This window comes from Humulus lupulus, chromosome X (genome assembly GCF_963169125.1).
Source record: "Humulus lupulus chromosome X, drHumLupu1.1, whole genome shotgun sequence".
NCBI classification, from domain to species: domain Eukaryota; kingdom Viridiplantae; phylum Streptophyta; class Magnoliopsida; order Rosales; family Cannabaceae; genus Humulus; species Humulus lupulus.
Window position 1 is genome coordinate 49,680,451 of NC_084802.1, and position 27,734 is coordinate 49,708,184.

At 35.4% G+C, this 27,734-nt stretch overlaps 2 protein-coding genes across 3 annotated transcripts; both read left to right on the forward strand.

Annotated features, from left to right (window-relative positions):
• Positions 1–19,249: 19,249 nt before the first annotated feature.
• LOC133803456 (uncharacterized) lies at positions 19,250–23,567 on the forward strand. 2 transcript variants are annotated; one of them, XM_062241509.1, is made up of 11 exons: positions 19,250–19,640; positions 19,730–19,774; positions 20,205–20,261; positions 20,878–20,947; positions 21,309–21,350; positions 21,495–21,568; positions 21,968–22,038; positions 22,153–22,235; positions 22,340–22,449; positions 22,529–22,583; positions 23,272–23,567. In XM_062241509.1, the coding sequence occupies exons 1-11, from the start codon at positions 19,482–19,484 to the stop codon at positions 23,289–23,291; spliced, it is 786 nt and encodes a 261-aa protein (XP_062097493.1). In that variant the 5' UTR covers positions 19,250–19,481; the 3' UTR covers positions 23,292–23,567. The 2 variants fall into 2 exon arrangements, with proteins under 2 accessions (XP_062097493.1, XP_062097494.1); XM_062241510.1 differs by having other exon boundaries at positions 19,253–19,640; positions 22,529–22,615.
• Positions 23,568–26,744: 3,177 nt separating this feature from the next.
• On the forward strand, positions 26,745–27,505 carry LOC133805797 (uncharacterized mitochondrial protein AtMg00820-like). The gene is made up of 2 exons (XM_062243951.1): positions 26,745–26,852; positions 27,029–27,505. Exons 1-2 carry the CDS (start codon positions 26,745–26,747, stop codon positions 27,503–27,505), a joined length of 585 nt encoding a protein of 194 aa, XP_062099935.1.
• The last annotated feature ends 229 nt before the right edge of the window (positions 27,506–27,734 follow it).

Sequence of the window (27,734 nt, forward strand, 5' to 3'; positions counted from 1 at the left end):
CTGCAGTCAATAGTAGCTCCATATTTAACCAACCAATCCATACCTAAAATCATATCAAAGTCCTCCATACTCAACTCAATTAAGTCTACTGACAACTCTCTACCATCTACCATCACTGGCAGTGCTATAATCCACCTCCTAAAAACTACCAGTTCCCCTGTAGGCAAAATAGTCCCAAACCCTGAAGTACAATACTCACTAGGTCTACATAGTCTATCAATCACCTTACTAGAAACAAACGAATGTGTAGCACCAGAGTTTATCAATACAACAAAAGGAGAGCCAGCGCTAGAAAACTGACCTGTCACTACTGAGGGACTAGCCTCAGCCTCTATCTGCGTCAAGGAGAACACTCGAGCAGGAGTCAGGCTGTCCACCTTCCCCGCATCTCCCTTCTTCACTAACGGGCAATATTTCTTGAGGTGTCCCACCACCCCGCACACGTAACAGGCCTTAGCCCGACACTCGCCCGGATGGCGTCTTCTGCACCTCGTGTACTCAGGATAAGTCCTCCATGAATCACCGCCTCCCTGACAACCACCCTGAGTACCCCGACCTCTCCTATCAGGACCAGGAGCGGTCGACGCATCAGAGGTCTTCCACTTCAAATCAATAGGGCCTCCGCCCCTACCAGAACCAGAATATGGAGGCATCGCCCTGCGGCCCTCTCGCCTTACTGCACTCTCCCTCCATATCTTATTCTCCGGCTCCTCAACGGTAAGAGCCTTCTCTACAGCCTGGGCATAGGTTGTCCCTCAAGGAACTATTGTAATCCTCACATCTCGGGCTATCATAGCATTAAGCCCTCTAATAAATCTTTCCTACCTAGCTGGATCAGTAGGCACAAGGTTGGGTGCGAACTTCTCAAGTCTGTTAAACTTTAGGGCATATTCTGTAACTATCATGCTGCCCTGAATCAGCCCCACGAACTCATTTACCTTCGCTGCCCTAATGGAAACATTATAGTACTTCTGACTGAATAAGTCCTTGAATCCTTTCCAAGTCAAAGCAGTAACATCTCTGGTCTGTGATGCCACTTCCCACCAAATTCGGGCATCCTCTCTCAGTATATATGTGGCACAGGGCACTCTGTCATGTCCCTCTACCCTCATGAAATCCAAGATAGTAGTAATCATGGTCATCCATTGTGTCAACCTTCAGTGGATTAGGTCCTCCGTCAAAGATTGGGGGATGCTGCTTCCTGAACCGCTCCTACAAGGACTCCCATCTGTTCCCAACCTTTACTGGCTGCACAACTAGTACCACTGCAGGTGGCACAATAAGGGTAGCCCTCCCTGATGGAGCCTGCTATCACAGAATTCGAATCTGTTCATCTTGGCTCTGTAGCCGTGCTTGCATGTCTGCCATAAGTTGTTGCCAGTTCTCAGGGACTAGTGGAAGGGTCTGGCCTTGGTAATCATCTCTAGTCTCAGACCTGGTGTCGGCTAGTCGTGTAGATTTTCTTGGATGCATAGTTATCCAAGTCAATCTGCAATCAATGACTCGGCAATCAGACTATGATGACAAGGTAATAATCCTTCCATGATCCACCATTAGAACCCCAAACATTCACAAACAATCAAAATATAATAGTTTATCCAATTATCCAAATATTTTCATTCACATGCATAACAGTGCTGATAAGCCCGCCTCAATATCATCATGCAATAGTCAAGGGCCAGACCCTATCAGTATCTCATTCTCCCTATTAATCAAGCAGATATCAAAATTCATATTCCATTCTATTCATTTAAGCATATAATCATGTATACACAATTACCAAACCCTGAGTCGAGCTTGTCTTTCGCGGTGAATGTACATGTCCAACCAGTCTTCAGGAACCCTTAAACCTAGGACGCTCTGATACCAAGTTGTAATGCCCTGGATAGCAAAGACATTACATTGTGTGTTTATAAAGGTGAAAGGCTTTCTAATCAAGTCAATTAGTCAAAAGCGTGATACTGAAACTATAATTGAACTAGGGTTAAAAGATTTTGGCCTCAAAAGTTTCATTTCTAATAATCAAACATTTCCTTCACATGGGATCCCAAAAGTAGTAAAGTTAAAAGACTGTTTACAAAAGATTCAGGATTAAAATACAATTACTAGCCACTCTAAGGCAAAATAGACAATTAGGCTTTTCTCGTCCTGTACCACTCCTCGGTCGTGGTGACCGATCAGCTTACTATGTACATTCATCCCCAAAGCTCTCCATCTCAGGACTGGTCCAACTTTCCCTTGCCTTTACCTACATCACGTAGCACCCGTGAGCCAAGGCCCAGCAAGAAAACACAATAACAGAGCATAATCATCAAGCAAATAACCAGATAACTCACACAGTATAAACATGTACTCAACAGTCCAAACATTCACGTTATTCAAGTATTCACATATGATAACCAGGGTTAACGCCCTTAGGCCGCACCCTCTGTTTATCCCACTGACTCCAACCTGCTTAAACCGAGCTCAGTGAATATTAAGTTGTCCTCAGCTACTAGTGGCTGAGCCATGCCCTATGCGCAAGTATTATTTATGGCACTCTTAGGCCGCTTAACACATGTCCCATGGCATAATACCATCTATGACATCATACAGATATAGGGAGCTCTTAGTCCCATCACAAACACACAACCGGGTACAGTTTTCTTACCTTTAGATTTCGCTAGCTTTGTTCAATTCGATCCTCAAGCACGATCCCATCTGAGCCCTAGCATACACCTAGTCACGGTCACAAGTTAGAACCAACTCCAAACCTCAATTCCAAAACCTAGCCTCGGGAAGTCCTAATTCCACCAAACAGGGTGGTGGAATCAAACCCTAAGAAATAACCCAAAAACCTCTTTCTGGGAACAGGGTAGCACTACAGCACACCAAGGAGAGCGCTATAGCACTACAAGCAGAGCCAAAAAGATCTAGAACTTCAGGGCCTAGCGCTGTAGCGCCCAGTGACTAGCGTTACAACGCTAGTCACAACACAACCCAGCACAAATTTTTCTCCTTCGAATTTTCCCGAGCCAAACCTTTCCAAAATTCAACCAAACCTCACCCAAACTTCAAAGCAAGCCTCCCAACATTTCTAACTCATCCCAAACAACCTAACCATAAATAATTTAATCACATGCACCTCAAAATACAAAAATCACCATGGCTGAACCTAGAGCTCAGAAACTCAACAAAACAGCAGAAATCACAGAACTTAGAGCTAGGTTTTCTTACCTTTGATGGATGAATTCAGCTTAGGTTATCCTCCACACTTGCTTAGCCTTCACCTCCTCAAACCTTCAGCCTCAATTCCCTAGAATTCCCACCAAAATTCAACTTAAAAGTCTATATCAACACCAAGAACCAGAATTTGAGTTATAACCTCAAAACCTTACCTGAATTGGATGCCTAACCCCTGCTGAATTTTTAAACCTGATCAAGATCCCAAGTGCAAAGTCTTGGCCTCAAGCTCCTCTGAATTCTAGCTCCAAGATACCTCAAGAGATTAATGGAGAAAAACCCAAACCGTGAGAGAGAAACTTCTATCTCCTTCTTCCTTCTTTTCTTTCTTTCTTTTCACCTTCCTTTGGTTTCTAAACTTTCCACTAAGTGTATAAAGGCAGAGCAATGCTTATCCCTGGTTTTCAAACAAAATGACCCATTTTCCCTCCCATAATTCCTAAGCCTTTTAAACCTCCGAAGGGCATTTTAGTCTTTTGCTCCCAATTCCCGCTAATTCCTCGAATGTCTCTAATATTTTCCGCTTACTTTCTGATGCCTAACTAATCACCAATTATATTACTCAATGCCAAACTAAACTCCAATATATTCTCTAAATTCCCAAAAATACCCCCAGGCTCGCCCCAAGTCGGGTATAAATCCCCGCCGTGACTTTTTCGCTAAACCGCTCACCAAGATCGCCTCGAGTCACAAATTACAAATATATCCACATAATAATGTGGTCTCAACAATTTGTCACATATACAGTTATGCCCTTAACGGGCCAAGATTACGATTATGCCCTTCTAGCCTAATCAGGGCCTACATGCATACTAATACACATAGTTATGCATCACAGATATTCAAATAATCATGTACCATGCTTTTAATAATTTAATTCACATATAATCCAGTTATGCCCTCCCGACACACTAATCAAGGCCCTTAAGCCTTATTAGTAAATTTGGGTCGTTACAGTTTGCCTCTGACTTCCACTAGTACCGTGACTTATAAGAGCAAGTCGTAGCTCTAATTCCCTTTAGCAACCTTCAGCCTCTGACTTGACTAGAGTCACGACCCTTAAGCCAATGTCACGACTCTAATTCCATTATTTTCAAATTTTTAGCCTTTCAACATCCTTCCTTCATCAAAAACTTACTATAACTCATCCTTAGCGCCATTTTGAATCAAGAAATCACTGAAAGCTCATTTTCTTCACCATTTCCTCTTCTTTTCCCCTTTATCTCATGATTCAACGCACCGACCTACAATAAAGACAAAAACAAGTGTAATCTTGCACACAAAAAAAAAACATAAATACTCAAGATTACCACAAAAACACATCCTAAAACAACACTAAAAATGGAGTTATCAATTAGCTAAATGATTATGTGATTTTTGAGCCTTTATTAGAGAAAAGGTCTTTTGGTTTAACTTTAATTAATAGACTATATAAATAAGGAGAGAATCATTGAATGGTTGAAATAAAAGACTGTCTTTTATTTGTTTTATGTGTCTAATTAATTACAAACCAATAAAAAATGATTCACATATATGTTTCACTTAAGTGGGACTGGAATAAAATGTCTTATTAAATCTATGATTTGCACAATAATGAATAATTCATACTTATCATTTATACTCATTGATGAAATAGGTGGAACAAGTATATTAAAAAAAAATAACAACTGAATTTATTATTCAAAAGAAATACTAAATTTGTTTATTCATCAAATAAAGGAAAACATAGTTTATAGAAAAAAAATTCTAGAACTACTTTAAAGAAAAAGAACTTAATACAAAGTTGAAAATGAAAAAATTAATTTTCATGTCAATTATCTCTTGGTCTACCAATCTGCAATCATTTTCTTGTTTTTCTTTCGCATTCTTTTCTTTTCTTGAACAATACATTCCTGAAAACAAGACAAAAATATGGTGGCGTAAAAATTTGAATAAACTATTCAAATATATTAAAAAGAAATGAGCAAATCATATTTACCTTTTCTTCTTGCAAATCAAAATAATCTCTTTTGATCCTATCCCATATCTCATATGTAGATTTGAGGTTCACATATCTCAATTTAAGATTGCCTGGCATAGTCTTTAGTATGTAATGACGTGCCAAATAATCAGATCTCATCCAAGTCGCATATTTTTTATGACTATCATAATCAGATAAAGTTGATGGCTCATCTGAAGGCGCATCAATGATTGCATCATACACCTTTAGTTCATCTAGAATTATGTTTATGTTTCTGTACCAAACATCTAGATTGTTGAAGTCTAAATGAAAAGTACTTAAGAAGCCATCATGAGGATTAACTATTTCTTTCTCATTTTGAGGTTCTTGATCAGGATTAAGAGGATTAATCATTGTTGTTGGAATTAAATAAATAAAATATAATGAATTAAAACATATAATAAATATAAGATTTTATTATGAAAAGTACATATGATGCATGAATGTAACATATAAAAACACATAAAAAAAATATACTAATCCACGATAAATTAATTTGAAACGTTAATGGACCGCCTTAGGGTAGGTCAGACTAACCTCAAAATTATTTTGAGACAGATCTCAATTTCATAAGTGAAAACTTAAAAACACATTTTTCTCTTTTGACTTATGAACTACCGCTAGTTTAGTCAAGATGCACTAGTCGTGCTTGAAAGCCTATATACACCTTTGGAGTGCAACCCGTTATTTTCAATCCATGACTTAACTCAAGAGTGTGCCTTAGGGTCAGTCAAACTTGAAATACATCACTAATTATATTCTCATAAGAGAAGCCAACATTGAGATAAAATAAACATATTCGGAAGCCTTTCCTTTGGGAGGCTACAAACGAAGGCGACACGAGGTCATTCCTATGCCTCTCGGTGTTCAACTAATAATGGAGACCATGAGATTTATTTTCATAACTCCCTCTCCCACTTTCTAATTTGGAAAAGTGTGTTTTTCACAAAATCAATATTTTTTAATTTAGTTGTAAAAATAAATTTAATAATTTTTACCAAATGATATTCTATTAATTACTAACCCAATTAAGCAAAAAATTAAAATTGTGCCCTTAATTCTAATTTTGCTTTAATTAAGAGAATACTATTTTTATTTTAATAAAACATTTTCATTAAAACAATAAATAAAACATCTTTAACTTTGATTTACCATCTTAACTAATTAAGACTAAATTTATTATTATATGAATTATCACATATAAATATATAACAAATAATATAGGACGTTCCTAATAACATGTTTCTACACGAATGCAATACATGCTAGTGCACACTGTGTGGGTATATGAATGACATGTTATAATGCATGATAAAATATTAAACATTTTAATCACATTCAAACATTTATAATAAATAAATAAAATAAAAGCGGGTAAGGTAAATTTTAAGTATTTCTAGAAAAAATTACAACACTTGCAAAATATATATATAAAAAATGTAACCTAAACTAACTAAGGCTTGATGAAGAGCACTTTGATCTTCAACCTTGAGATGTAGTCTTTTGAGCCAATGTCACCCCTTTTTCCAAATCCATTTTGAATTATACAACTTTTTAATTATTTTAAACAAACTTTTAAAATAATTAAACTTTGATTTTTAACACCCGAAAGTTTCTAAGGCCCGATTTGAATTTGGGTGATTTAATTCAAAAGATAAATTAAAGAATTTAATTTTAATAAATTAAAAATTAAAGATAATTTTAATTTTAATTTTGGATATCTTAATTAAAACAATTTTAATTATGGAAGATAACAATTAAAATATTTTTAATTAAGACAAATAATCACCATTATTTTAATTATAGAAATTTCAAAATTAAAACCATTTTAATTCAATTTCTGATTTTTAATTAAATGAATATTTAAAAAATATATTTATGGTAACAACACCCTAAGTATTGTACCAAGGGGGGCAGCAAAGGGTGGTTCGACAGTGGGGCTCGAGTGAGCACAGGAGGCTCGCAGCAGGGGCACGGTGGCTGGACGCAAGGGTGCGGCTGCTAGGTGCAGGGGCGCGGCTGCCTGGGTGCGCAGGGGCATGACTGCCTGGGTGCGCGGGGGTGTGTTGGCTGGCAGCAGGCATGCGGCTGGCTGGGCAGCACCTCGGGCTCGTGCTCGAGGCTCGGGCTCGGGGTCACAACAGAATTTTATATCCTGAATTTTTAAACAAAAAATTACAAAAATTCTATGCCCCAAAATAACTTACATATTTCATCTAGAAATTTAAGAACAATTTCTAAACCCAAAAGCACCATAATAAATAACCCTTAAGAATCTATCATCATGAAAATAAACATCCATCCATTCAAACATATATCACATATAATATAAAAATACATATAATCACATACATTAATTAATAATATGTATAGATTAATGACCTGCTCTGGTACCAATTGTTGGAAAACCAATTAGAGCACACAGCAAAAACTTGTGTGTGGTGGGCTTGTTGTTGTTTTATTCTTATTATGAAACAAAAGAACAACACACAACAATTTTCAATAATCATATAAACAATTTATATGACCAAGAAAATAATCTAGAAATATTATCATGCAATACTATTAATCATGGAACAAATATATATAAAAATATACAATATATTTATATATATATATAATATATAAACACACAAAAAATCAAGAACATAAACTTTTACCTCTTGAAGCCTATCAAGTTTCCTTGAGTCTTTTCGTATTTTTATCGATCTTCCTATTCAAAGCTTTGAGCACTCAAACCATGATCTTTCAGAGTGTTCTCTACACCTCAAGATGTGTGTGAGCACATAGAGAACATGAGTTTGTATTTTAAGAATCACAAGTATTTCACATCACATGAGAACTTGGATTATGATATAAGAATGACTAGAATATATAAGAAGAAAGAGAGAGAGTTTTGTCTGATAAAAACTCTGAGAACTATTCTGAATTGTGTATTGTGTTGTTTTGTTATTGTTGTATTTTTCTCTTCTTCTTCTATATCATATATATATAGAGATTTATGTTACCTTATTATTCCTAATAATAATAGTAATATAAAATAATATAATAATGATGATAGAATTTGATTTTAGGTAAATATCTAAATTACCATATTTGAAAAAATAATTTTCAAATCGTTATAAATTAAATAAATAAAATAAAAACTACACAGATACAATATATGTATATACAGTCCTTGGACTATGTCAGGTGTGTACTGCTATTAACTTTTCAGAGATTTTGTATTTTTCTTTTATTTAATTATTTAACTAAATCAACCTCTCACAAAATAAGATATTTATCTTTTTAAGGAAAAGATGACGACCATATTTCAAAATTTAAATTATAAATTTCAAAATTCAAATTGATGTCATCATTATTATCATCTTTTAAAATTAAATAAATCAAAAATCTATTTTTTTGACTTACCAATTTTATTTTCTCCCACTCAAATAAAATAATTAATTTATATATATGAAATTCGAAATTTTATATATATTTAAATTAATAAATATATTTTCATATTTTAATAATTAATTATTCAACCTCAATTATCATATAATTGTATACTTAACCCGAAGAATAAAATTCTTCTCAAATTCTCAAATTACAGTTATACCCATATATCAACTCTTACCTTGATATGATGTTGATAGAGCCACCTAGGGGACCTATGGACCTATAATATCAAGCTCCAATAAATATTACATTATTAATCAAGCTCTTTGATTAAATAATCATATTTATTAACCTCATGATCACTCCACTAAAAATATGATAATGAACTCTTGATAATTATAGACATATATTAAGTGAGTACTTTATTAAGAATAAAATGTCCATTGATATAATCATTACATACAACGTTAATCCTCTATTAATGGTTCATAATTAAAAGAGAATAAAATTATCGTTCTACCCTTTTAGCTACATCTTGTTCCTAGAGTACCATTGATTTTACTAGTGAAGGTTGTGTCACAACAAGTTTGAGACGTGAGCGCTCATATCCTTTTCAGTTCCAAAAGTCAACCCAATATGGAACCCTTATTCAATCTATAAGAAGGTATAGATTCCATATCTGTTAAACTATGTCCCCAGCCATATACATCATTGAGTTCCCAAAATAATTGTTCTTAGCCTGATCATTCAGACAAACCTTAACACAAGAATCAAATGATCAGATGACATATATAGGCATTCATAGTAACCTCAGGATTAAGATCATCATGTATATGATCATCGTTTGATGATGAAACAGTATTTAAACAAGTATTAACAAATCACATCTGGTCCAGCTCTACATACTTTCAGCATGCAAAGTACCTCCACTAAAGTGTCATACTACACTAGTAACCCGGATCTTGGTCATATGTATTCATAATACTAGTGGACCATACTAGCAGTAATTAATCTAAAGATTCTATAACTTTATTTTACAGCGAACTATTTAAGTTTATTATCTTAATCTCGATCCTCCTATACCAATATGAGATTAAGACCACATAGATAAGCTTTGGAATTTTTTGATATTCACTTAATATTATCATATGATATCAGACATAGTCTATATATATAATAATTCAATTCAATTATTTATTTCATTTAAAACATTTGTCAACTACAATTGCTTTAAGGGCACTATTGCCAATAGAAAAACGTAAAGGAGTAAGGTTAGTATGGCTCGTGAAATACATGTATTCAGAGTATACTGATACCTGAACCAATGAGGGTTGTGAGTTGATATACTTAGTAAGCATTGGAAATAAAAAATTTCAATCAATACGCTGAGTACTCATAGCAAAAAAAGCGTAAAGGCATAAAATGTTGTATGTAAAAACTGTCAAGTACAAGGTGCCCCACCAATGGCACAAAAGGAAAGACAAAGAATAAAAGACCAAAAGAAGACTAACTAGGGCGAGGAGTATCATCTTAAAGATCGCCTTGAGCCTTGACAGCCTCATGAGCCAGACACTTCTTAAGCTCCTTCGCTCGCGTCTTCTCGGGGAGGAAATCCAAGTTCAGATTTTTGTTGGACTTCTAGATCAAGTAGAAGAAAGAGAAGGCCATCTCTGAATACTCCTCTCGTGCCTTATCTCGGGCAGCCTTGACCTCTTGCTCCTTCTCGACAAGAGCATCCTTCCGTAGTTGGTCCATTTCAGTAATCAACTTCTCTTTCTCATCTTCAGACTGTTTATGCTGATCGGCAAGTTTCCCTTCCACCTGGGTTACCCTGAGGGTCAACTCGGTCACTTCCTTCTATTTGAGCTCCATAGTACTGTGGAGAGTGCTGGTTTCTTCATCTTTCAAAGCAATGTCCACATCCCTAGAGCTAAGAACGCGCCTATGGTCCAATACCTCCTGGCGGACAGCTTCAAACTCAGAGCGAAGGTTGGAAAATGTAGAGGTATACTCCACATACCTATCACGGACATGGGAGACCAACATCAGTGCCTGCAAAAAACATACAAGTGTTAGACAATATCAATACGCAAGCTAACCAGACAAAAATAAAACTTTAGAGGACTTACACTCTGAATGTCAAGGAGTGACTTCGTCAGGATGATGCTCAAGTCCTCATTCTTAATCCCATTAAAGGCCGTTTTCGCCTGCTCCTAATGGGATGCTTGGTCCATAATGGCACCTAAATTCTGTATGGTAGACTGGCGTGGCTCAAATAAGGGAAGAAGCGCAGAGGAGGAAGGACCCACATCAGTCATACTGGGAGGAACCAGTGTGGGTAAGGATGTCTCTACCTCTGTGATAGGACTAGACACTAATAGAGCTGAAGGAGGTGCCTCGGGAGGGATCTCCGTTATTGGCTCAGGTTCAACCCTAGCCCTCTTGGATGCTCGGACGAAAGGGCTACTCTTGGTTGGATTCAACCTTTGTTGGGTGTGAACAAAGCCGAACATATCTGAACTTGCAAAGGAAGATCAAATATTAGTAGGATATCAAACACAGACAAAACATAAAATGAAGATGATAAAAGTGTCAAACCTTCTGAATGAGATTCAGGTTCGAACATGGCTTCATCAAAGTCATCTGAAGCAAGCAGCGAGTGCACGGATGCACCCACCTCATCACCCTCATGTCCAGCTAACATGGGCGAAGAGGGTACCTCCTCAATATGAATAGGCCCCGGGGAGTCTATGGTGTTCACGAGCTCGGTACCATCTTCATCTGAAACATCAGCGATAGTAGAAGGAAACAACCTGTCCTTCCTAAGGTTCTTTGAAGTAATGAGAACTTTGGCGTTCTTCTCCTCAAGGGTCATGGAAACCAATGCCTTGGCCCTAACAGTCATGGCATGTGTTGAGAGCGGTGTATAAAAAGGTTCGACGTGCTTGAACTTGGAGTAGTTGGCCTCTGCATCTTTGGTGAAGAAATAGTTGTCGGCATATCTAAACGCCTTGTTATTTCCAGAAATCTCTTCCAAGAAGGTGTTGGTACCCTCACTCATATAATGATGGAAGTGGAAGTACCCCGAGTTGCGCTGACAAGGGTTCATCTTCAGATCAAACAAGTAGTGGATCTCATGAGGTACTGGAGCAGCCCATTTTCTACGATGATAAATAATGTACAACACAGATAACACCAAGATAGAATTGGGAGCCAACTGAGAGGAACTAATACTAAAATAATCTGCCACGCTCCAGAAATACGGATGAAGAGGAAGTAGGGCGCTAGACTTAATGGCAGAGCGTGTCCAAGCGCACATACCCAAAGGGGGGGTCCTCATCTCTATCGTTTGGACCAGGGATAGTGATGGAAACACCAGAAAGGTTGAAGGCCTTCCTTAAGTTCTTTACCTTCTCTTTAGTCATGTCAGAGGCAACCCCTTTGAACCAAATCACCTCGTAATCAGTAGGGAGAGGCCTCTCAACTGGTTTCCATATGATATCTCTAGCAAAGGTGGCCCCGTAATCTGATGGATGGAATTCTTTTTATTGTCTCTTCTTCTGCTGCGCAGCTGGTGAGACTATCTTGCTCTTTGGAGAAGTACGAGCCACCTTAGGCCAGAACTTGTGAATAGAACGCTCCTGAGGGTGAGTAGCTTGGCGAGGAGAGTCCTCGATATACTCTTTCTGAGAAGAAGAGTGATGGGCAACCCAACTGGTATCTTGATGAGAAGGGCGTTGCGAGGAGTCTCACTGACCAGACAAACTCCGTTGAGAAGAATGACCTCGATGCACAAAAGTACCACTAGGCAGAGTGGTACCATGTCAGAGAGCCAGAGATGCACCTCGATGAGATGTGCCCTGAGAGCCACGGGGAGTACTATGTTGAGAAGAGTAAGGCGAAGAGCCTTGAGTGATATGCCGGCAATGTGAAGGTTGCCGAGTTGTTTGTTTTACTCTTCCCATTTGGCTATACCTTTTCAAGAATTCATCTTCACTGAATAAATATAGAACAAAATGAGGAAAAGTCCTTTTCACCATTTTCAATAGCTCTTGGGGAGTACGCTCGCTCAAAGACTTGTCAGACGAAGATGAGCTGGACATATGCAACAAAGAAAGGATAAAAAGTAAAGTTAGTATACCGACGTAATGAAGCTCCCTACAATGAACCATATAGGCCAGTAGCTAGGGGCATATCTGTTATTAAGGAGAAAGAGTGAAGAAATCAAAGAAAAAATTGATCGAAGTCACAAAGGAGGGTCGGCCTAGGCCCTAAGCTTACAAAACGGGAAGGAAATGTCATAGCTGGTCCGCTTACCAACTTAGGCTGACCATCCTAGGATGAAAACTTCAGAAAAATGCCAAAGGGCTAAGGTTCAAGTCTCCAATAAATTATACATAGCAAGGAAAACCCTAAGGAGATAAATAAAAATGAATTTTTTAAGGGTCTCGGGTGGTCGGCCTATAATTGGGCCGACCACCCTAGATTTTGGGTCCCTGGAAATTGCCCAGGGAGTATGGTGGTTAGCCTATGCTAAGGTTTGGGCTGACCACCCAGGCCTGGGAACCCTGGAAATCTACCAGAGCATGGGAAATGCTGCCTAGGCTTGGATTTATAACCCTGGAAATCGCCTATGCCTAGATCTGAAACCCTAGAAATCACCCAATCATAGGGTTTATAAGCCTGGAAATCGCCCAAGCTATGGAAACCCTAGGGTGGTCGGCCTATGATGGGATTTGTAGGCCTGGAAATCACCTAAGCTAGGGAAACCATAAGGGTGGTTGGCCTATGATGAGATTTGTAGGCCTGGAAATCTCCTAGAATATGGAAAATCTAGGGTGGTCGGCCTATAATGGGATTTGTAGATCTGGAAATCGCGCAGGCTAGGGAAACCCTAGGAGTGGTCGACCTATGATGAGATTTGTAGGCCTAGAAATTGCCCAGGCTATGGAAACCCTAGGGTGGTCGGCCTATGATGGGATTTGTAGGCCTAGAAATCGCCCAGGCTAAGGAAAATCTAAGGGTGGTCGACCTACATACCTCTAAACCCTAAAGCATCACGCAAAAAGAACACAAGGATCAAGCCAATCTTTGATTGAAAACAAGTTTTTGATTCAAACAAGTCAGTTATTTTAAATCAAAATAGAGCAAAGCAAGGGAATTCAGACAGATTCATAAAAAACATAAAGATTGGGAGAGAATACTTACCCAATAGAAGATACACAGAGTTGATGAAGAGTTGGAGAATTTCACAGCTCAGAATTTCCCAGAAGTATGTGCATAGGTCAGGGATATGATGAGTGAGTCCCTACTTATAGCCTCTTCGGCTAACCATATATTTAGGAATTCAAATTCCTTGAAAAATATCTTGTATTTTTAGGAATTCAAAATTCCTTGAAAAATATTTTGTATTTTTAGGTATTAATATATCCTTGAAAAATATTTTGTATTTTTAGGTATTAATATATCCTTGAAAAATATATTATATTTTTAGGAATTCAAAATTCGTTGAAAAATATATTAGATTTTTAGGAACCTAATTTTCTTTGAAAAATATTATCGTTTTTAAGAATTAAAAGAAAAATCCTTGTAAAACAGATTATGTTTTTTGGAGTCGAATTCTTTGAAAAATGTAGCTATTTTTAGGATCAAAATCCTTGAAAAATATGTGCTGAAGAAAATTATCGATAGTTGATAAAGTATTACGTAATGTCTCGAGGGACTTTGTTGATAGAGTACTACTACGATATGTTTCTCGGGCTAGATCAAGTTTACCATAATGTTGGACACAGTACGATAAACTTGGGGGGCAAATGTTATCCCTCAAAATTCAAGAGATGACGTGGCGAATGAGAAAGTGGGACGTGACATCACAAGTCATGGAAAAAATGACAAAGTATTGTAAAAGACCGATGAACAAAGATGGATAGGTCCAGGACCTATAGGGAAGTCGACGAGGCCTAAACCCCCTCGGAGTGGTCAGCCTGGCCTTAACCCCTTAGGGGTGGTCGGCCTAAACTCCCAAATACACTTCGCTGGATAAAGTTCACGCTCGTTCAAGCTGAAATCAACAGGCCTAGCACCCAGAAGATCAATAGGCCTAGCACTCAGAAGATCAACAGGCCTAGCACCCAAGCTCTAAAGGGTCATCAGCCCTAGCACCTAAGTCACATTGACCAACTAGGACTTAGCATTTTCCCGAAGGTTTCAATCGTGCATGGTCAACCACGATCCAGAGAAACGATGAGAAGACCCACGATCTCATAATCATGGGAAGGTGGATATGTATCTCCACTCCCAATGATCGTGTACCAAACCATGATCCCTAGTCTTGCTGATCATGTAACAGCCCCTAGGTACTATAAATAAAGGACCTAGGGCTTCATTTGAAGGGAGGTCTTTTGGAGGAGAGACTTTTGGATCGATCATTTGGATTAACTTATGGGAAAATCTGTGACGAGTGAACTCTTCAGTTCCTCTTTGTAATTGTCAATTGAGTGATTCAATACTAAATACTAAGTGAATTAGATTATCACTGTTCATGAGAACAGGACTGAACCACTATAAATTTATGTGTGTTTTGTTTATATATTTGTACTCTGTCGTATATTTACATTTATATTGTTCAAAATGTGTTGTATATCGTGCATACGACCATTGGCCAATTTCACAGGTCAACACTCTTCATTTTGGTTATGTAAGTGTGAGAGTGATTTATTTCATTGTTCTTGTTATTTCTTATTTCTACTATTGCTTTTATCTTCTCTTCTTCTATTCTCTATTTACTTGTATTTTTGTAATAGAGTTGTAACACTTATTTATCTATCATCTTGTCTATTGTAATCTTTTGCATAGAGTTGTATATTTGGTTTTACTATTTCGATTGAGTATAATATATATATATATCTCTAACAAGTAACTCGTGGACTAAGGTTAATTAATAACCTGAACCACTTAAAAATTTGTGCTCTTCTTTCATTTTCTTTAAACTCTTCTATTAATTTGTTGTTAGCAAAAAAGCTAGTCAACATGTATTGTAATTTTAACTATATTTGAATGACTTTCATATTCTATATTAGTTATTTTAATATGATTTCAATTGGGTTACAATTGAAAATAATCCAAATTTGGTTTTAGAAACAATTATAAATAGTTAAATTATTAAAAAAATATATTCTAAAATCAAATTTAAAAAAAAAATAGGAAGCTTTTTTGTTAGCGCTTTAGCTAATACGCTGACAAAAACAACTTGTGTAGTCAATACTGAGACACCAACAAAAGTCTAAAAGCCCCAACAAATGTTTTGTCGTTGATGCCACATTCTCAAAATATTGATATCTACAGTTGTGGCCCATATTGTGCGAAACACTCACAAAAGCCGTGGCCCCATCTAATATCGGGTGACACTATTACTTGTGCTGCGTGTAAAGGTGCCGATAATGACCTTTTCGCGTGGTGTTGTTGAAAAAGCACCGACAATAATGGCATTACCGATAAACCTTTGCTGGCGTTGTTACGCACTGGCAAAGCCTTTCTGCAGTGCCAAAAGTCTTTTCGTAGTGAATAGTCGGGCCACAATAAAAAATCATAGAAAACCCTACAACTACTTGTACTAAAAAACAAGTAAGTGTAATTCCTCCTAGAGAATAAAATATGTTGAACACTAGCATATGCATACATAGTATTTTACAAAAACTAAAGTGACTACTTCCAGCTACGGTTATACTAACAAATGCCTAGTTGAAGGTCTTTCCTAGCTGAGAGTTATACATGCAAGGTTCTTATACTTGTGCAAATCTCAAATGGGTGTTTCCCGCTAAGAGTTATACATGTGCGGGATGTGAATTGAGGTTGTTTCTAATTGAGGGATGTACCCATTAAGTAAAATGCTAACTGAAGATATAATATCAAATTAATATTTGGGTGGTGCTTGCTAGATGAGTAAAATGAAGATTTGGGTCTTAATTCATTTTTGGTAGTCTTGGTGCTCACAACGATGCTTGAGAAGTGTCACTGAGGAATTTATTTACACTGGTGTGGTAAGGTTACACCAATATCATAGTTAATGTTTGAGTTTTAAACTCAACATCTGTGGTAAGGATAAATTGACTAATTTATGTGATGTTGATATTGGTATATTGCTTGAAGTTGTATTTACTAATGTTAATTATCGAGAGAAAGATTAGAATTCTATTCGATGACCCTGCTAATCGCTAGAGTCAAGAGTCTATAACTCCTTTTGGTGCGTATGGATCTATTTGAGTGTTTTGCCAAATCTAGTTGGAGAAGATTAATTCTTAACTTATTGAATTCGATATTTTTTTATTTGCTCTTCTTTATCCCCCAACACTACAGCCACCATCTTCGCCAGCTCACCCCGCCGTAGCTATCCATTCGTCGACATTGTCCATGTAGTTCGCCTCCCACGATGCCATCCACAACTCGTGTAGTCCGCCCCCCTTTCCTTTGGCACTTAAGTCACCCATCTCAATATTTTTGCAATTAAATCATCAATCTCAATTAGTGGTAGCAGCTGTTAGACCATCAGGGAGATGTAAATATGCTATATTTGGCACAAAGTAAATATATTATATATTTAGTACAATTTTAAGCACTATACTGCACAATTGTACAAATAGTTATAAAATTTAATATTTGATTAATACTAATTTGATATTTATTTAAAATATACAAAAAAATAATATATTTTTTTTATATTTTATTACTGATAGTATAAGATAATAATAAAACAATAAAGTAAAAAATATAGTATTTAATGCAAAAAGATAAAAATAATAAAAATGACATAAAAGTAAATAGAAAAAGTGTAATATTTATGTGATGCAAAATATGGACTATGCTATATGGTGTTCTAAATTTGACCAAACTTTTAGCATGTACCAAATTTAGCACAATTTTTGGCATACCATTGAGGCAAGTTTTTTTTTTTTTTTTTTTGTAAAATGAGCTATATTTTTGCTATGCACCACCAATTTGTCATTCCATTGGAGATGCTCATAGTCATTTGACTTATTCCACTAATTTTTTTGTTAAATATATCTGTTAGGAAAATATATATTGTATCAATGGAAATGGTAAGAACTATTACAACTCTAGACAAAATAATACAAATAATCTAAGATTGATTAAATAATGTTACAACTCTATGACTGAAAAATACAAATAAATAAGAGAAGAATTAGAATAATAGAATGGTGAAATACAACTCTAAACAAAAAGATACAAATAAAGTAAAAATATTTGTAACAAAAGAAATGAAAGAATTACTACTCTAAACAAGAAATACAAGTAAATAGAGAAGAAACATAAGAAGATAAAAAACAATAGAATAAAATGAAAGAACAATGACAATAAACAAATAACTCTCACTCACACAACCAAAGTGAAGAGTGTTGGGGATCATTAACTTGAACAAGATTTGAAACATTTGTCTAAAAGCTTATTTCCCCATAACTCAAGCACTAAGAGATCTCTCACAATTTTAGAAATAACTTTATGAAATTATCAAGTCTCTAGGTGTTTTCTAGCAAAGTGCTTTAATAGATAGAAAAATTGTCCTATAAGTGAGCAATAGACTCCTATTTATAGAGTTTAGAAACACCATTTGAATTTCAAATTCCACCAACCTCATGACTGTTACCAATGATGAATTGTATGTTTATGGAATTAAAAATGAGATTTGAGAGTTATTTGTGTTTTGGAGCCGTTCAAAAAAGTTGGAAAAACTGAAATTTTGGTCTGTCAGCTACTCTGGCTGCGACCAGGAGTATCAGTGGTCGTGACCACCAACACCTATGGCTGCGACCACTGACCAATTTCAGCAAACAAAATTGTGTTATTTTTCCAAACGGTTCAAATCTTCTCCCAATTGATTTTGTAACATTCAAACACATTATTGCGGTTAAAATCATATCTCTAACAACCATTTCACTTATGACTTTAAGAAAATCAACTCAAAATTGTGTAACAACAAATCTACACAATAATGAACAATATTTAGAAGTCATAAATTTATAACACTAAACATGTTACATATTTGAATATTCACATATATCTAAATATTATAATTCTCTATTATATTTATAAAATGTGACACTCTTTGTCACATTTATTTAATCTAAAATATTATATTATAAAATAATATATTGTATTTGCAGTAATTAAGTGAGTTACATATATACTCATATTTATATGATACTAGCACAGTTGGCTTCTTTACAATTTCATCTAAGAAGTCCAATGTTTATAAAATGTTTATGATTTAATAGAATTATGTGTATAAAATATTTTAAATATATTTATTTAAATTTTAAATTAAATAATAATTGATAAAACATGTCAAATTTAATGTGTAACCATTAATAAATGAAAATGACATTAAAATATACTTACAATATTTATATTTATATAATATTAAAAATGTAAAAATTATTTTAAAAATCTAAATTAATAATTAATTCAATCATAAATTTTTAATATTTATAAAATAATATATATATATAAATATATTTAATGTTAAGACAATTATTATCAGAAGATGGAAGTTGTGCTGCTGTTAATTGAGGTTGAGGATTTAATTGCAAAATTATTGAGATTGGGGAATTAAGTGGCAAAGGTAACGGAGGTCGTTTTTTTTCTTCTGCAAATAGCCATTTCATCACTTCAATTCTAATTATGCTCGTTTTGTTTTTAGTTTAAATTATGAGTAAAAAATATTATCTGTAATTTCTTTTTACCTTTGGACATCACTAGTGTACATTTCAGTTTCCGTTGTTTAGTCTTTAGATCAATTTTGGTGGGAAATATAGTCATTCTTGGAACCCTAGAGCTAGAAGGTGATTCAGATCGAGAGACAACAATGGAGGGTGAGCGCAATAAGGCAGCGCAATGGCTCAACTTAGTATTCACTGAGCCCTATTACATGTACCATTTCCTCGCTTTATTTTCTTACTTCGTTGTCCGTACATCTTCAGTCTCAGTACTCAGCCCTACCTTCGCCGATCGCCTCATTTATCGAGTAATCTCATCTCTCTGTCTCTTCGATTCTCCAAATTCTCTATCATTGTTATAAAATCAATGTATATTTATATGACTTGTCTCTGTTAGGAAATTCAAGCGGCTTTGGCCTTTGGCGTTTTAACTGCTATCAAGGTATGAGCTCCATTCTACATAATCTTGATTTTGGATGTGCACCCTTTGCCTTCCCCGATCTTGTTTTTAAATTTCATCGAATTAATGCAAACATTTTAGTTTTGAATTTTGGCCAAGTGGTTACTACTGATCGAAATATATCAATTTGTGAATTTTATGTAATAAGGGAAACGATCCATCTATTGGATTGATAATATTTCATTTCTGATAATGCACAATTAGACTATAATACTTAATCTAGTTTACTTCTATTGCTCCTAAGTGACAATCATAGTCAAAATTTATTAATAGAAGCTTGCCATGTTCATAGATGTGTTGGGAATTGAAGAAGAATTACTGTCTTATTAAGTGATTTAACAATATTAAATAATTAGCTTGGTCATGGATTCTGCAAAGTGTTTGATGTAAGTTTTCCCTCCTATTGCAACAGATGGTTAGAGAAGAAACATGGGAAGGGTTTATTGGCGATACACTGTTTTTCGCAAAGGTAAACACAATGAATGCTGTTTCCTCATGTTGTTTGTTTGTAATTTTTGTTGAGTATAAACTAAGAAATCCAATGGCTTATAGTATTTATTATCATTTTCATGTTGTGTCATTTAGATTCTGAGCAGATTATTAGTAAGGCTACTGCTAATGCTAAGTTTCTAAATTGATCCTTTTTTAAGGAATGTGATTAATTTATAAGCACCGGTTAAAATGGCTAGTTTGTTAGTAGTTTTGTCTGGAAGGTGAGGCATTAGCCTTGAGATGCTTTTAGGTGCAAGGCTTATTTTTTTTCCACAAAAATACATAAATGAATACCTAAATAGCAAGCTTTGCTGGTCAAAACCAATAATTCATTATAAAAGGTTATAATACTGCAAAATAAAAGCTAAGTCTTCAAAGGAATCCATTATTAAGTTCCGACAATCTAAAATGCCTGATAATGTCAAAAGCTAAATGCTCTTAAAATTACTGCTAATTTCAAAGTGAAGGACAAAAATCTAATTTATAATTTATAAGTTATTGTTTACAAGGAGTGACAAACTTATTTCTTTTTGAAATATAAGTTCTCGATTATGTATCTTTTTCTGATTTCTAACTATGTATTTAACCTACAGATTTTTCTTGTTGCCCTTGCTTTAATGATGGAATATAACCTGGCCCTATGGTACATTGTGGCCTTTTCAGGTAGACATTATTTTATCTTTTGTTTTCAGTTTTTTATAAGGCAACATATGTCATAATAATGGTTGATGGAAAGCTTATTTAAATGTATGTTTTAGGCTTCTATATTTACGAAAGTAATATATCTTTGATTTGATATAATAAAGCTCTTTTGTTTTGTCTTTGTAATAGTAATTTTATCATCCTGTTGTACCTTTGACATGGGAAAAGTTAAAATTAAGTTTTGTTGTACACTGAATTTTTTTGGAAGGAAAGTGAAATATCCATGGATTATTTCATGGCTGATAGTTGTTCTCTCATGGTGGAAGTGGAAATTTTATTTTTTCTGATCCAGTTTTAACTTGTTATGATTTTCTTTTTGCAGTTATGTATATTACAACACAACAACCTGCTTTCCAAGGATCAGGTATGATGTAAACATGGGTTTTGCTAGTATAATTCTTTCCATTTTATTATTCTTTTTTCTTATATTTACTTTCTCTTTCGGATTTTTTTCTTCCCTGTACCATATGATAATTTCTTTACTCATAAGTCAATTCATTTATTCTAGGTGCTTCCAATAAATTAACACCACTACAGCTAGAAGCCTTGCTGACTGAAGGGAACACATCAAGATTTTGGCTGGTTGGTTTGATAGATTTTCTCTTTACTTTTTGTTATCGTTAAATACAAAATTCGACTGTTAATTCATGGAGCAATAAATTCCAAGCAAAAGAACAAAATGATGGAGAAATTATTAGTACATCTAATAGATGCTCTTATTTTATGAGGCTCTGTACTAGCATTGGTGTAGTTGCAGTCAATGGCATTCCATATTATACTTTCCTTTGAGGCTATCTCATCAAAAAGAAAAATGAACAAGATTCACATTATTTCCAGCCTTTTCAGCCTAATGCCAATTATAGTCTTAAACTCAGTCTCACAAATTTTTAGATTGAGAATTAAAATATTTGGCATGCTGGTATATCTCTACTTTATTTCACATTATGTTAAACGTCTAAGTGACACTCTTAATTTTGATAGGTAGAGTTACGCTCCTCCTATTCATCTGATTGTATTCGCTCAAGTCGTTGCTTTCCTGAGCTCTCAATTACGTATGCTTCTTGTCTAATGCCTATCATCTTTATTGAAAGCTCTTATTGATTATTCTTGTTACCAACTTAATAATTCTTGTGAGGTTAGTGATTGCTTATGTTTCTCTGCTGCAGTTACTCAAACAAAAATTTAGCTTTTGCAATGGTTGACCTTGGAGTATTCCCAAATGCTGCAGAAAAGTTTGGAATATTTCTTGGTGATAAATGACAAAGAACTAAGCTCTTTTTTTTCTTTTTAAATTCATACTTATTTTCATTTATAGTAATTGTAAAAGTAATCGTAGGATGACTGTATTTACAGGTAGCATGGATCAGCTTCCCTCGTATATCTTGTTTGAGAATGCAACTGCAATTGCACGTTTTCCAGAGTTTGATTTTGAACACAAGGGTTATCATCCTACCATAACCAAGGTATGAGGACAAACTACGTATTTTAAGTACTAGCACTTAATTTTGCCTTTGGTAATATTGATTTTCGTCTATGCTGCAGAGACTTCTTTCCAGATATTTTGAACTTGATCGGCGCCTTCTTGAGTACGTAAATGGTAAATAGACAACTGGCCTTGAAACTCATTGTGTAAGTTGAGATTTTTACCTTTAATTCTAATTCTGCTCTGTATTTTAAAGTTGTATTCAGTTTTGTTAGATGGCTAGTTTGTTGTTTTTTTTTTCTTTACATATAAAAAAAATATCGTGGCTGGAACATCGAGTTCTTAAAGTTGATCTAGTTATTATAAATGGCTGATTTTAAACGCAAGTAAATATTTCTTTAAGTTCACTATTCTCATAATATTGGCGTAGATTAAATGAAAGAATATATTAGATTAAGAGTGTTTTCCATTTCCGAGCATTATGGTCTTTTATCTTTTGTTTGGTCTTCTTGGTTGTATTTCTGGATATTTGTAATTGCTGACTTTTGTGTTTTCTCTGAGGTTTATAAGGTGATCTTGTTATCTGTTTTACTGATCATAATTTTGGAGATTGTTAATGTCTGTTTAGACTTGGTCTTGTTTTGAAAAAATGTCTGCTGTTTTGTCTGAGCTGGGTTCTGTTGTATCACTGTCTGTGTTATATGTGCTGTCCGCAAATTTGATTGTTTAGTTAGTTGTAAGCTCACATGACCGCGTGATGGTTGCTTACTATAAATAGACTAATGAGTTGATTAGAACTAAAAATCTCTGACAAGACAAACCCTAGATTTCTGTGTTCTTGGTTCAATCGTTTTTGTTTTAGGTAGAGGAACTCAAGGTTGAAGAAGAAGTTGAAGAAATCTGGTTGGGTATTGTAGATCGGAGAGGAAGAAAAAACTTGGTTCAGACAAACTGAAGAGATTTCAGTCAGGTCTTTGAAGGGAGTTCAAAGAGTGTGATCTGTTGAAGCTTGCAAGTTTATAGTTCTTCTTTGTCATTGTTTACTTGTCATTGTTTCATTAAACAATCTGTATAATGAAACTTTGAAAGATTGTATGTGTGTACTTCTCAATTTCTTGAAGTATTTCAGATTTCTAATATCTTTCTTAGATTAAGAAATTGTTGTTTCTTTGATTGTCCTTATCATTTGAAATTGATTTTCTCCAATTAACAATAAATACTTTTGATTTGTCATTAAAGTAGCAAAACTATTTTCAAATCGGTATCAGAGCATGGTTCTTTAAGTTCGATCTCTATCCTTTCGGTGATTTTATTGGTTTTATTTACTTTAGTGACCTTGTTATTTTTTAGATTTGAGTTCTCTGTGTTTGTTCGTGATCCATCGTACGTTCTTGTATGGGTGTTGTCATTTCTTGTTTTTGCAGACCCAATGGATATGTTCAGGGAAGGGGGTTCTACATCAAGACCTCCGATGTTGGAAGGGACTAACTACCCTTATTGGAAGATCAAGGTGAGGGCATTTTTGAGAGCTGTAGATGAAAGAGCATGGATGGTAGTGGAGAATGGGTGGAAGGCCTCAAGTGTTATTGAAAGTCGAGTTGAAATAGTCAAGCCAATGAGTGAATGGTCTAAAGCTAAGATTGAAAAGGCAAATTTCAGTTCTAAAGTTCTCCATGCTATCTTCAATGCAGTATTTACAAACCAGATGAAAGTCATAGCCGACTGTGAAATTGCCAAAGATGCTTGGGATAAATTGAAGACAAAGAATGAAGGAACTCAAGGGCTCTAGCTACTCAGTTTGAGAACTTGAATATGGAGGATGGGGGGACTGTGGCAGATTTTTATGCGAAGTTGTGTGATATCTCAAATGAGTCCTATGCACTCGGAAAAACATACTCAAATACAAAATTGGTGAGGAAGGTTCTTGGAGTCTTGCCTAGAATGTTCAAAGCTAAAGTTACATCTATTGAGGAAGTTCATGATGTGGAGGAGTTAAATCTGGATGACCTGATTGGCTCTTTGCAAAATTATGAGATGACTTTAAAAAGGTGGGGGCAAAGATAAGAAAGAGAAGGAAAAGGAAAAGGGAAATAACAGCCTTGCATTTGTTCACAAAGAAGAATTGGAGAAGACTGATGTATCTAAGTGTTTGACAGAAAATAAGGTAGCTTTTCTCACAAAAAAATTTGCAAAATTCTTGAAAAAGAACATGAGAAGAGTTAACCAAGTCGGAAAATAGAAAATGTCTTCAAGAAAAATGTGCCAGTTAATAAAAAATCAAGGGTCCCTCAAGGAAAGAAAAGTAGAGGCATACATTGTTGCGAGTGTAAGGGGTTTGGTCACATTCAAGCTGCTAATACTCAGAAAAAGAAGAAAGCAATGACAGTCACTTGGAGCGACAGCGATGAGGATAAAGAAGAAACATGCAGTGATTGGTCAGATCAAGAGAAATGTGTGGTGGCATTCATGGCTACATCTAATCAGAAATTTGGGAGTGAAGATGATGAGTCTAGTGAATATGAGACAAAAAGTCTTGATCAACAAACAACTTATGAACAGATGTATGAACAATGTGTTAGTATCGTAAAGAAGGTAAAATAGGTCGAGGGAAAGAATCAAGAGATGATACTTATCAACAAGAGGTTGAGTTCAAAATTAAAAAGTTGATACAAAAATTAGATGATAAGAATGTTCAGCTGCAGGCCTTGCGATTTGAAGTTCTAAAAGTAAAAAAACCTAGAGAGGGATATGGAGTGGAAGGGTTCCAAAGCAAGATAAGGCTATTAAACAGAAATGGAAAGGAGACACTTATTGATGGTTTCTCTACATCAAGAATTTTTCGACAAAATGCAGATTTGTCTACAAATTCTCAGTCTCAAGAAGATGAATCTTGGTATAGATCAAATAGTGTAAAAAGTCCCTCTGAGTTTATTTCCAATAGAAGATTTGTTCTTGTATGTCATTTCTACAACAAGCGTGGACACATTCGACCAAAGTGCTTCAAGCTAGTCATATCTTCAAAAGTTAGCTGATAGAAAGAAAGGGTTAGAATCAAAAGATAAAGTCAAAATGGAACCATTTGATATTTATGCTAGGGAAGATCCAGTTGACATAAAGGCTTGTGTGGCTCATATTTCTTTATCTGCTTTTAAAGAAGACTAGTGATATTTTGACAGTGGTTGTTCACGGCATATGACTGGAAACAAGAATTTGTTGATAAACAACAAAGAAATGATTGAAGGTGTAGTGACTTTTGGTGACGGGAACAGAGGGCTATACAAGGAAATGTGAGCTTGTTTTAAGGAATCTATCTTCTCTTAAGAATGTTCTGTATGTTGAGGGTCTAAAAGCAAATCTAATTAGTATCAGCCAGCTGTGTGATTCAGTATATTTGGTCAATTTTCCTAACAACTGTTGTTCTGTAGTCTCATCATATGGAAATACAGTTTTGACAGGCAAGAGGTCCAGTGATAACTGCTACAAGTTAGACAGTGAAGTTCTGTGTCAGAGGACATTACTTGAAAAATCAGAGTTATGGCATTACAGAATGGGACATTTGAACTACAAAGATCTTCAGAAACTTATCAAACTTAAGGCTGTTAGGGGAGTTCCAGATTGTAAAGTAAGTCGAGAAAATGTTTGTGGTCCTTGTCAGAATGGGAAACAGGTTAGATCACCTCATTCATCTGTTAAGTATTTGCAAACTTCTCGAGTGTTGGAACTTCTTCATGTGGATTTAATGAGACCCATCTAGATTGAAAGTATAAATGGGAACAGGCATGGCATGGTGTGTGTAGATTATTATTCTAGATTTTCATGGGTCAATTTTATCCGAGAAAAGTCAGATACCTTTGGAGTATTTTCTGCACTTGTTCTCAAACTTCAAAATGAGAAGGTTCAAAAGATTTTGAAGGTTTATAGAGTAAGAAGTGATCATAGAAAAGAATTTGAGAATAGTTTATTTGTCGACTTCTGTGATCATCTTGGTAACGCACATGTGTTTTCTACACCAAAAACACCGCAACAAAATGGTGTAGTTAAAAGGAAAAATAGGACGCTTCAAGAAATGGCTCGTGTTATGTTGAGTGGGAAAAATATAGCTACTCGTTTTTGGGCTGAGGCTATTAACAAAGTTTGTTATATTAGCAATCGTGTTCATCTCAGGTCCGGAACAACTCAGATGACATGCAAAATTTGGAAATGTAAAACTCCTAATCTATCTCATCTATATGTGTTTGGATGTAAATGTTATATATTGAATGATCTTGAGCATCTTGCCATATTTGATCCTAGAACTGATGAAGGAATATTTTTAACAAGCACTCTCATATAGTCATGGAGTCTGTCAATGTCAGATTTGATGAATCAGAGGATAGGGAAGAGATAATTGAAGAGGATGAATCTCCTGTTTTATTTGTTCCTCCAGTTGGTCCATCTGAGCCTGTTGTTATGCAAGATCAGTCTCCTTCTCCTAGTCCATAATCTGATGACTCCACTGGTACTAGGCAGGCTGAACCAACTCATGCTAGACTATATAAAAATGGTCCACTTTCATGGATTCCAAAAGCCCATCCTCCAACTATGATTATTGGTGATCCTACTAACCACATGGTGACTAGACGAAAGCAGCTAATGAAATAAGCCAATCTTGTTATCTTTCCTTAATCGAGCCTAAGAATGCAAATGAGGCGTTATTGGATGAACATTGGATTTGTGCTATACAAGATGAACTAGAACAATTCAAGCGTAATGATGTGTGGGAGCTGGTTCCTAGGCCTACTGAGTCAAATATTGTTGGGACGAAGTGGATCTTTAAGAACAAGTCAGATGAGTTTGGTAATGTGGCCCGAAATAAGGCTCGCCTGGTGGCTCAAGGGTATAATCAGGTGGAAGGAATAGACTTTGAAGAAACGTTTGCTCCAGTAGCAAGGCTTGAATCTATTAGAATGCTTCTTGCCATTGCCTGTCAACTTAAAATGAAGCTTCATCAAATGGACTTAAAAAGCGCATTTCTCAATGGAATTCTTCAAGAAGAAATTTTTGGCAACAAATTGGTTTTAAAGATCGACATTTGTATGATCATGTGTATACGCTGAAAAAGGCTCTATATGGACTAAAGCAGGCACCGCGAGCTTGGTATGACAGATTAACCTATTTTCTTCTCACTAATAGATTTAACAGGGGAAATGCAGATCAAACTCTCTTTATAAAACATCTGAACACATGTATATTCGTGGCTCAAATCTATGTAGATGATATCATATTCGTATCCACTTGCCCTGATGTAATAGATAGTTTTGTTGAATTAATGAAATCTGAATTGGA

Bases quoted from the DNA above. Each gene is read 5' to 3' on its own strand.
- LOC133805797 (XM_062243951.1), top strand. From the start codon at position 26,745: ATGGAGTCTGTCAATGTCAGATTTGATGAATCAGAGGATAGGGAAGAG. The intron at 26,853-27,028 runs GTTGTTATGCAA...CATGGTGACTAG, and splicing joins CAGTTGGTCCATCTGAGCCT to ACGAAAGCAGCTAATGAAAT.
- LOC133803456 (XM_062241509.1), top strand. From the start codon at position 19,482: ATGGAGGGTGAGCGCAATAAGGCAGCGCAATGGCTCAACTTAGTATTC. The intron at 19,775-20,204 runs GTATGAGCTCCA...CTATTGCAACAG, and splicing joins GCGTTTTAACTGCTATCAAG to ATGGTTAGAGAAGAAACATG. The intron at 22,039-22,152 runs GTATGCTTCTTG...TCTCTGCTGCAG, and splicing joins TTTCCTGAGCTCTCAATTAC to TTACTCAAACAAAAATTTAG.